Source organism: Dendrobium catenatum, unplaced genomic scaffold (assembly GCF_001605985.2).
Source record: "Dendrobium catenatum unplaced genomic scaffold, ASM160598v2 fragScaff_scaffold_627, whole genome shotgun sequence".
NCBI classification, from domain to species: domain Eukaryota; kingdom Viridiplantae; phylum Streptophyta; class Magnoliopsida; order Asparagales; family Orchidaceae; genus Dendrobium; species Dendrobium catenatum.
Window position 1 is genome coordinate 972,026 of NW_021319089.1, and position 10,597 is coordinate 982,622.

General features: G+C 31.9%; 1 protein-coding gene across 1 annotated transcript; it reads left to right on the top strand.

Annotated features, from left to right (window-relative positions):
- Window positions 1-3,256: 3,256 nt before the first annotated feature.
- On the top strand, window positions 3,257-7,677 carry LOC110112668 (GDSL esterase/lipase At4g01130-like). Its single transcript, XM_020844967.2, has 5 exons — window positions 3,257-3,641; window positions 3,732-3,941; window positions 5,692-5,843; window positions 6,284-6,554; window positions 7,249-7,677. Exons 1-5 carry the CDS (start codon window positions 3,368-3,370, stop codon window positions 7,515-7,517), a joined length of 1,176 nt encoding a protein of 391 aa, XP_020700626.1. The 5' UTR covers window positions 3,257-3,367; the 3' UTR covers window positions 7,518-7,677.
- The last annotated feature ends 2,920 nt before the right edge of the window (window positions 7,678-10,597 follow it).

Here is a 10,597-nt window from a genome sequence, read left to right on the forward strand (position 1 = left end):
CCTAGCTTGCATTTTTTTTTTCATATTTTGCATTATTTATTTCCTACATTTTTCTATATTGTTTAGATCTTTGTTTCCATAGAATGTTGTTATTGCACCTAAGAAAATATTTCAAAAATGAATCTTTACACTATTTTCCTAGAAATTATAAATACTTTTATTTTAAACATTCTTTTGAATTTTACTTTAATTATTTTCATTGCTCACAAAAATAAAATAAAAACTTTTGGTACTCTCTACTTTAAAGTTTTACTATTTCTTTCAAAATTACTTTTTCTACATATTATACTTCTTTGAAATAAATTTTTACGAAACCATCCTCCCTCCCCCCTCTCCCTTTTTGGTTGTGGAAAGTAACTTTCAATTGGTATCAGAGTGAGGTCCTTATCTCTCTAGTTTAATTAGTAATGGCACAATTTAGAAATATGAACACTTTGGAAGGGTATTCCACTACCCGACGACCACTGATTTACATTTAATATACCTTTTAATTTTTAGAAAATACCATGTTAACATTTTTACATCCTATTTACTTTAGGATTTGGAACTTAGTGATGGTAGGATATTGCACACTTACATATAGAATATATAACTTAATCAATGTGGAACATCCCTTTTTTGAATGAAGTTTTGGAGGATAGAGTACTAGCCAAAGTACTTGCCCAACTGAATTCCAAATACTTGAATTTCTTTCTATGTGATTTGAAATCCAATGACTATATGTTTATTTCTAATTGCAAAAATGGTAAGGAAATTTGGGAGTTGCGTTACTTATGAAAGTACTAATGTAGTGAAACAATCATATATGAATATTTTATTACATAATCACAAACATTTTACAAGCAGACTGGTGAGACAATTTTTTATATGTAAATTAGATTTACTAAAATCATAACAATTAAAGTTCAATTTTTAATTATTATTATTTTTTTAATTTTCCAGCAGTCTTTTTCTGCTAGAAAACTGTTGGAAATATTTGCCACCAAAAAATGCCGCCGGAAATATTTTTCCTATGAGGTTTTACCAGCAGAAAATTTGCCGCCAAAAAGACGCCGATAAATTCCAAAACCCCAAGAAAAATGACCAATTTACGCCGAAAAATATCGCTGGTAATAGGTGATTTTCCTGTAGTGTGTAAAGCAAAAGGAGAGTGTTTAGCTTCCTAGTAAAGGACATGGGGAGTGGATGTAGGCCATGTCGATAGGCTGGACTATAAATCGAGATTGTATTTTTTTTAAAAAAATTTATCTCTTTTGCAACTTACAGTATATGTGATGATAATTGTATCCTCTTTCAATGCCATGAGCATGAAAAGATAAATTTTATTTTAAATATTATTTGTGCTATATATCCATAAGTTAAACTAAATGTATTACAAGAAAGAAAGGAGAAAAAAAATATCATGGCCTTTTTTTTTTTAAGTAGTTGTTCTTATATTTCGGATTGAATCATTAAAAAAAAAAAATTTATTATACTACTTGGTATTTTATTTCATAAATTTGATGTTGATTTAATTTAGCAAAAACTGAATTAATTTTAAGAAATTGATTAGACACAACAATTTACCCCCTCCTCACTGCAGCGCTCTTAAATCCCTTTAAATAAATTGTGAAGATGCATCTTTTAGAATTTTTTGAATTTTTTGATGTTCTGAATCTCTTTGCCATCTTTCAGACTATTCGATCTTGTTTTTCTATTTTCTATAGATTCCATACAATTCACTCCCTAGACACAAAGAACTCTCATTCTTCATACTCCATTGAATCACAGTCAATCCTCGAGCTTGTACACAGAGTTTACCATTTATTACACATCATCGGATCACTATTTTTTTTGTATCTGCAAAAAAATATGATTTGAAATAAGTGACATTTTCAAAATATCATCATCGAATCATCATTGCCCAATAGTCATAGTTTATTCACTATGTTTTGACAACTATCTTCAGACTACATCACCAAACCATTATCAGCTCATCATTGTCTAACTACTTTTGTCCGACCATCTACGTTTATCCATCGATCGATGCCCGACTAACATCGTTTAATCGTTGTTATTTGTTAACATTCATTCAATACTTTTTTCAGCAAGTTCTACTATAATTATATGTGGCCAAGCTTGAGTTCATTACTTTGTAATCTTATATTGTCCAATGGAGGGAACAACAATAAGTCATTTCATTTAGGTCAAGCCCTATAATTTTTTTCCCTTATGGGGTTCCCCTGTACGTACCTCCCTTTTATTTGTGTCCATAAATAAATGTCCATAATCAGTTACTTCTGTACCGTTATTCATTTATGATTTAGCAGTCCATATATAGCTTAATTTATGAATTCTTTGCCTCTTCAATTTTGCAGATTTCGAAGCCCTTCTTCATCCAAGCAGTTGCTTGAATCTCATATTCAGATCATGGTTCGAAAAATTTTAAATCCCTTCTCATGTCGGCATTCCTATAGGGGAAATTATTCTGTGCATAGTCTGAACGTAGAGAATTTTTCGGATTACTACGTATCCTATGCTAAGCTCTGCCTACGCTCTGCATATTTATTACGTGTATACTGCGTATTGTAGATACGAAGTAAATAAGAAACAAATAATTTGTTGTGAGGGTTTGCTACTTATTTGTTGCGTATCTACAAATATACAGAGTATAAGTAGAGCCTATGCAGTGCGTCCAATAATCTAGAAGATCCTCTACATTTGAATTCCGCAAGGAAAAATTTCTATTCCTACAGTCCAGTGACCGAGTTTTGTTCTCTATTTGACTTGGCAAATAAAAATAATATTCCTCATTATGGCATGCATTTGTTGAATCACATAAATTATCAATAGTCCTATTTGAAACATCTCGTTGCAAGCATACATCCCCTCGTGATTCCCCAAACAATGCCAAAGTAAAGTCTTCATCTTCACCAAAGAGAAATTTGTCCCTTTTGCTTATTGCTTGCTTGCTAACACTTCATACTTTTAGTTTCTGGAGATGCCAATTGTGGGATATCAAAAATCTGTGGCTCAGAAAAACAATTACGAAGAGCATTGGCCGCCTTCTGGGCTGCGAGGGATTGAGTGTTAGAACAAATATGCGAATACGTTTACGATTAAATTTGCTCAACCAAAAAACAAACAAAATTCTGATAATGACAATCTTATGCTGATCCTCGAAACTCGGATTACGTGAAGACAACAACCCAGCTTGTTTAGATCACTAGTGAAACACAAAGAAGCTAGCTAGCCTCAAGACAACTAATCCACTGCTGTGCCTGAATACCAAACAGCAGAAAAGCTGAATTTAAGGGTGTATATATATTCATTCTCGTGCGCTCTCCCCTCTATCCTGTGCTAGTTTGCCATTTACTTTTCGCTTAAGATGAGCCTAAGAAAAGCCGAATTCCACTCCGGCCTCCGGCCTCCTCTCGCTCCTCCGGGCGTCTTCTTCTTTCTACTTATCCTTCTCTTCTTATCAACGACGACCACCGAGGCCGGCTGTAGCTTTCCGGCCATTTTCAACTTTGGGGACTCAAATTCGGAGACCGGTGGTTTCTGGGCGGCATTTCCGGCTCAGCGAGCTCCCTTCGGAATGACATACTTCAAGAAACCAGCAGGCCGTGCTTCAGATGGAAGAGCAGTGATTGATTTCTTAGGTACTTTGTGTAAACCTAAATTTAATTCAATTTTGTTGCTTCAAATTGAAATTCCTTTTCTTCATTTTTGTTTTGTTTTGGAGAGTGTAGCTCATGCTCTGGGCCTGCCGTTTCTGAGCCCTTATCTGCAGTCCATTGGATCGAACTTCAGCCATGGCGCTAATTTTGCGACGGCGGCTTCGACGGTGCTGCTGCCCAATACCAGCGTATTTGTGACAGGGATAAGTCCCTTCTCCTTGGCGATTCAATTCAATCAAATGAATGAGCTCAGAGTGCGGGTCTTCGAAATGAGCCCGCAAGGTATGGTCTAAACTGGTTTTGCTTGAAATAAAGTAATGAAATAACAAACAAAAATTTCCCAAAAAAAAATAACAAACAAGTGATATATTAGTTGAAAATTCATTTATATTTCATCTTATCAAATTAAGATTTTGATTAATTTTAAGATGTGTAGACATCTAAGTGAATATATTTAAATCTTATTTTTAAGAAATATATAGTGAAAAAATATAACTTGTTTAGATGAACTTAAGTTGAACAATATTAAAAGCATTTGTATTTGAGGGCACTCTACTTAAATCATGTACTTTAAGTTATCGTGAAAAAACTTTTTGAGTCTATTTTGAAAGCCAAATGTTTTTCAAGTTTTACATAAAGTTAAAAAGGGCATTTCGATGTGACAAACTTGATGAGCTCAAGAAACCTTTTTTTCAAAGAAAATAATTTATTCCATCAGTAAAAGGTGAGTACAATAAACTTCCCAACCAACGCAAATTCAAATGGAGCAGTCAAGGCCAACATCTTGGCATCAGAAATCCAAAGATAAGGAAGACCATTACAAGAGGTGATTTTGAGCTCAAGAAATTCAAGCGGGGAAGAAGAACCAAACAGAGCCCCCAGAAAGAACGTGGTTTGGCCTTATGATTTTTGTGCCCTTAGCTATAGTTGATTGACTCAGACATTTGTTATGGGGACTATTTTGTACTATGGGGTATATTTATTGAACAAATTATAAGTGGAAAACTTATTAACTACTTTCAAAGATATAAGAAAACATTTATGGTACAATTTCTAAAGAGAAATAAATAATAAAATAAAATAGCATTATTTTAATTGAAAGTTATTACATAAGGAATAATATTATTTCTTAAAAAAAATAGAAATGAAATTCTACTATGGACTTAATAACAAAAATTCTTAAAGTTTTGACAATTTGGTCTTAGTTTCCAGAGATCTCCCCCTTTCACGAATGAATCAAATGAGTTCATTTTATTTTAAAGTGCATGTTCTCTTTGGAGTGCACGCCCTTATGGTTTTAATTGCATCCTGAGAGAAATTATCACTATAGGAAATTTTTAATCAGACCAATGATCGATAATATTATAATTCCTAAATTTAGTCTTGAAATCCCAAGAGGAACTGGATAAATTTTTTAATAGATTTTGATATAAAAATAAAAAAATGAAAAATAGGCGCACATGATATCTTAGAGACTCATAAATGTTCAAAACTATCCTATATTGAGCTTTCGTATTTTAATGAGATTTGATTTATTTTAGTTTGACTAGTTTATTTAAAATTTTGGCCTCATAACATTGCAACATAGTATTATGAAAAGCCTCAAAAAATAGAACACAAAATCATAACATATAAAATCAACCTAAAATTCTAGTTCAAAGGTGAGATTAATCACTAGATTAACAAAACCTCAAGCCTAGATTTAGTACAAAATATATGATTTTCCATTTGACTAAAAAAAGAACGACAATAATTTTACAATCTTATCTGAAAAGGACTACCAGTTAACACCACATAAGCACCATGATATTCCATTTGAAGCTGAACAAATCAACCAACTGAATCTGTTGTATGATTAACTTTCTTTTTTCTTCTAACCTTATGTCCTCTAACTATGTCAAGGAATCAAAAAGCTATGAAATGTCGTGTAATTCACAGAAAGAAAAAATTTTGAGCATCTTAATTGTGTTTTCTCATCTTACTATAAACCTTCAAAATAACTCTAACTGAGACTCGTTTATGCACTATCCAGACAACCTTCCTTCAACGGACATCTTTGCTAAAGCTCTATATACTTTCGACATCGGCCAAAATGATTTCACCTCCAATCTGGCAACCATAGGCATCGAAGGAGACGAGCAATTTCTTCCCCAAGTAGCCAGCCAAATTGCTTGGACTATCAAGGTAATCCAATTCAGTTTGCAAAATAAAATAAAATAAACTATTTCTCTCTCATGTTTGCTGCAAGTGTAAAATTAAGATTTCCTTAATTTACATTTCATGTAAATCAAAATTGTTATTCAGAAGTTAAGCAGAGGAAAAATATACTAAGGCTTCGTTTGGACGGTTTTTTTGTGCTTCTTAAAACAATTTTTTAGTTCAATAATTAAAATTTTTGTACTGTGAAAAGGTCGTTCCAAACGAAGAGGACTGCTTCATTGAGATAAGTACATTGTTTAAGTTATCTGGAGGAAAATATTAATCAAGTCTTGACAAACTTCTTGAATTACATAACTTATCCTTTTTTCTCATAGAAAATGAATTGTCTTAAGGCATAAAATTTTGATTTTGTTGATTTTTTTTGCTTATTTCATTACGCTTATGTGATCATTTATATACATTAGGAGCTGTACAACAATGGAGGAAGGACATTTATGGTATTTAACCTGGCACCTATAGGATGCTTTCCAGCATTCCTAACCATTCTTCCTCATAACGAGTCTGATTTGGACGAGTATGGATGCATGATTTCATACAATAATGCCGTTGTGGATTATAACAAATTGTTGAAAGAAACTCTGCAGCAGACACGATTAGAGCTCCAGAATGCCTCTGTGATATACGTGGACACCCATTCTGTTAAGCTCGAACTCTTTCAGCATCCAAAAAATCATGGTTAGCTTCACATCAATCTTTACTTACCTTGCAATCAATCAAGATATTTGAAATTTACCTTGTTTTCCAGAACATGAACAACACACTTGCAAAGCAAATTTTATAAATCCATAATATGAAATTAAGATGAATTTATTTCATCTAAAATAACATTACACAATACATTACTAGACAAAATAATACAAATCAATATTACCTATCTTCAAATTTGATGTTACTATAGACAAATTTGGTTGTAGGTAAAAAAATATTTTTTAGCAGAGAATAACTTTAATTTACATTTATTATATGTGCAAAAAAAAAAAATCAACAATTAAATTTGAGTATTTTTCTTGTCTAAATTTCATATTGTCGTCATATTTTACATCCCCCCTCCCAAAAAAAAAAAAAAAAAAAAAAGCATTATTGGCTGTATTTAAAAAAAATGAGATATATATCATTACAAAAATTGTGATATAATTTAAATGTTAATCTCTATTTATCCTTGTTATGTAAGAGAACTAATTTGGCATTTACAAAAATAAACAAATAAAAGGTCATATCGAAATTCATACAAAATCAAAAGTGATTTGTAAGCAAATCTTCTAGCTTGTTTTACTCTTATTAGTTCTGCTTAAATTATGCTTTCTAATATATGGGTTCACTTGTGTTTTTACTACTTACATAGTTCTCACACAAAAAAAATCTAAATCAGGATTTATATACGGGACCAAAGCATGCTGTGGTTCTGGTGGTGGAACTTATAATTACAATCCACAAGTGTTCTGTGGTAACACCAAGATTATCAATGGCACCATTGTGACATCAAGTGCTTGCAGTAACCCACAAAATTATGTGAGTTGGGATGGGATTCATGCCACAGAGGCCACCAATAAAATTATAGCAAGGGCCATTCTAAATGGCTCATACTTTGATCCTCCCTTTCCTCTCTCGCACCTCTGCAATCTTAAACCAATAGGTTGATAAATATATATTTGGTTTCGAGTCTCATGATATATGATGGATCTTGCAGATTTGAAGTGTGTGAAAGAACGATGAGCAATTTGGCATTTGATCAAGTTAGCTTTGTTAATAAATATGAACCTTTATTTGATAGATAAGAATGGAATGATGCTTCTTCAAATTCTTTTTATTTTATGTACATTTTTCTTCATCAAGTATATTAGAATTAGGTTGTGTGGTTTAAATTAATAGGTTGTTTGGTTTACATTTGTTAGCATTAATTATTATTAGATTCTTGTTCTTTGATTTCATGACATCATTAAATAGCACTCTCATAAATAACATTCATTTTCTAGTTTGAAGACATCTGATTTTAGTCAAATATGTTGATATCAAGATGTCAAGCCTTCTAATGGCTAGAATAAATGTTTTAAAAAAGAACATCAAAATCATTTGGATAATCTAGATGGCTTCGAATTTTTAAGATAATGTTAAATCAAATTCATCGCATTTGATAAATGACATTATTATTCATAGAAAATATTACTAAATCAAACTAGTCTAAAATAATTATTTAAGTATTTGACTTTTCTATTGTGGTTTAGATGCATATGAATATTAATCTCACAAGAAATAAGTAAAATTTGGGTTCTCAATGTACTAGTAATTGCTTTTAACTATTGATTTATGGTTTTGAAAGTGGGTGTTCATATGTAAGTGCCTTATTTTTAAACTAGGCCATAAATTGATCTCTTCCCTCGATTTAAGCTTTTGATAATGGGCATTCATATATAAGTGTGTTATGTTTAGCCTAGCCCTTAGCATTCCATCCGCATGGCAAGAGATTTCCATATTATTATGTTAAAGTCATATCACATAGCTTCTCTAGTCTATGGGATTGTTAATTATATGATCTTAAGTGAGTGTGATATTGAATAAAAATCACCTTGACCCCAAGTTGAGCGAAACCTAACTTTATGTTTGTTTGGTCCAACCATTATTTAGCTCAAACATTGCTTAATAAGTTCAATCTTAATTTGACTCAAGTTAATAAATTGATAATGCTAAGTATGATTACATTATAAAGAGGAAAAAGAACGGTTTATGATTGCATCTTAAAATGAAAGCGTACAACACACTACAATAGCAGCTACTTGGAGGCCTATGTAATTCTTACATTATTAAACTTATGTTCCTAGCACATCATAACAAAAACCAATTAACAATCTAAAAACAAAATCAAGCTCAAACAACACAGAGTGAAAAACATTTTAATTATTGTCATAGCAAGGGTTTGCCCTATTTTTATGTTATAGTCATATCATATAGCTTCTCTAGTCTATTGGATTATTAACAATATGATTTTAAGACAATTTGATCTTGGATAAAAATCATACTAAAGCTTTCAGTTTGATCCCAAGCTGAGCCAAGCCTAACATTAGGTTTTTTTTGTCCAACCATATTCAATCCAAACATTGCTTACTAAGTTAAATTTTAATTTGTCCCTAGCCAACAAATTGATTCAAAAATTTTCTAATTATTGTATTATAAAATATTTTTTGTGATAAGAGAGCTTATACACTTAGAATTTACCCCAAATTTGCTTACTGAAAATCCAAAAAAATGCAATCTAATCCAATTAAAATAATTTCCTCAATGTCAGTAAAGAATTTCAAAGAGTGCACTTTCCCTAAACTAAAGGAGGCTTCAATTTAATGCAATTAACATGAAGCATGAAATATATATCCTGTGGTTATTATAGGACTATTGATGTGATGTCCCAGAATCAAATAGTGAAAGGATTCGTGCCCTATAGAAGTCAAATCAAATCAAGTCCCGATAATTTTCTATTCGATTAAAATCACGTAGAATTAATTCCGACCGGTAAAATCTTCGTAGAATACAGTCAAATCGTGTGCAATAATCATATCTATAACATATCAAAAGTTGTGCGGTGAAAGTTGTGCCAAATCCAAATCAGAGAGGAACAGTAAGGGAACGAGGTCTCACAATTGAGGTGCTTGAGTTACCATAATATCATAGTGGGCAGTTGGCATAGTTATTTCTTGATTAGAAGGAGATCAAGCAAGTGAATGATTAGACCAACATCATACAAATTTTAGATATCAATCGGGATAGGCATCATGTTAAGATTAATAAGATACATGTAAACCCCATGAGCATATGTGACTCATGAATGTCTAGCTTAGCACTATACATAAACATCAATTAATATATAATCAATTGGCACACACAATAATGTTACAAAAAAATAAGAAAAATGTCATTAAATCTTTCATTCATGCTTTATCTTTTGTTTGCTATATATTTGTGATAGGAAAGGGAATGTGGCATATATGTATTCCTTAAAAAACTTCATGAACACTAATGCCTCACCATATAAATGGACTCAAAAAGGCACTATTCATAGTTTGTCACACATTCATAAACTTCTTATGGTTATAATTTTCAAGATCTAAACTAATTTGGGTCCCAAAATCAAAGAGTAGGTTCGTACTATAGGTATGTTTTAATGGAACACGTATAAAGGCATGTTAATTATGGTGGCATGGTTACTTTAAAAATTCTTTTGTGAAAAAGAACTTCTTTAAAAATTTTTCAATCCCACACATGATAATCGATACAACGGACACAAAAATAGTAAATTTCACAACAAAGAAATAAAATAATTTTTTCAACCACACATATAATTGCAAAAAATAAGTAGAATAAACACATCAAAATTTATAGTTGTTCGGTCAACCAGACCTACGTCCACTCCTTGGAGACTCTCTCTCCAAGTATTGCACTAAATAGTAGTTAATCTCCTTTTGCTCCCACACAAAGGCGGAGAAGTCTATATAGATGTTGTTTCACCTCTCCAATGCGGTAGAGAACCATGACTCTTTTATAGGCAGATAACCTCAACTCTATTTTCACTCTCTTGGTGATGGTCAGATAACCTCTACTCTATTTAAACCCTCATAGTGATTCATAGAACCACAACACTATTTTCACCATCCTAGTGATGGTCAGAGAACCACTATCTTTGCTAAAGAACTTCTTCTTCGGAGCCACTGAGGATTCAGGCAGACGCTTGT

Excerpts from the sequence above, each read along its gene's own strand:
- LOC110112668 (XM_020844967.2), top strand. The coding sequence starts at position 3,368 with ATGAGCCTAAGAAAAGCCGAATTCCACTCCGGCCTCCGGCCTCCTCTC. Across the intron at positions 3,642-3,731 it reads AGCAGTGATTGATTTCTTAG|CTCATGCTCTGGGCCTGCCG; the intron begins GTACTTTGTGTA and ends TGGAGAGTGTAG. Across the intron at positions 3,942-5,691 it reads CTTCGAAATGAGCCCGCAAG|ACAACCTTCCTTCAACGGAC; the intron begins GTATGGTCTAAA and ends TGCACTATCCAG.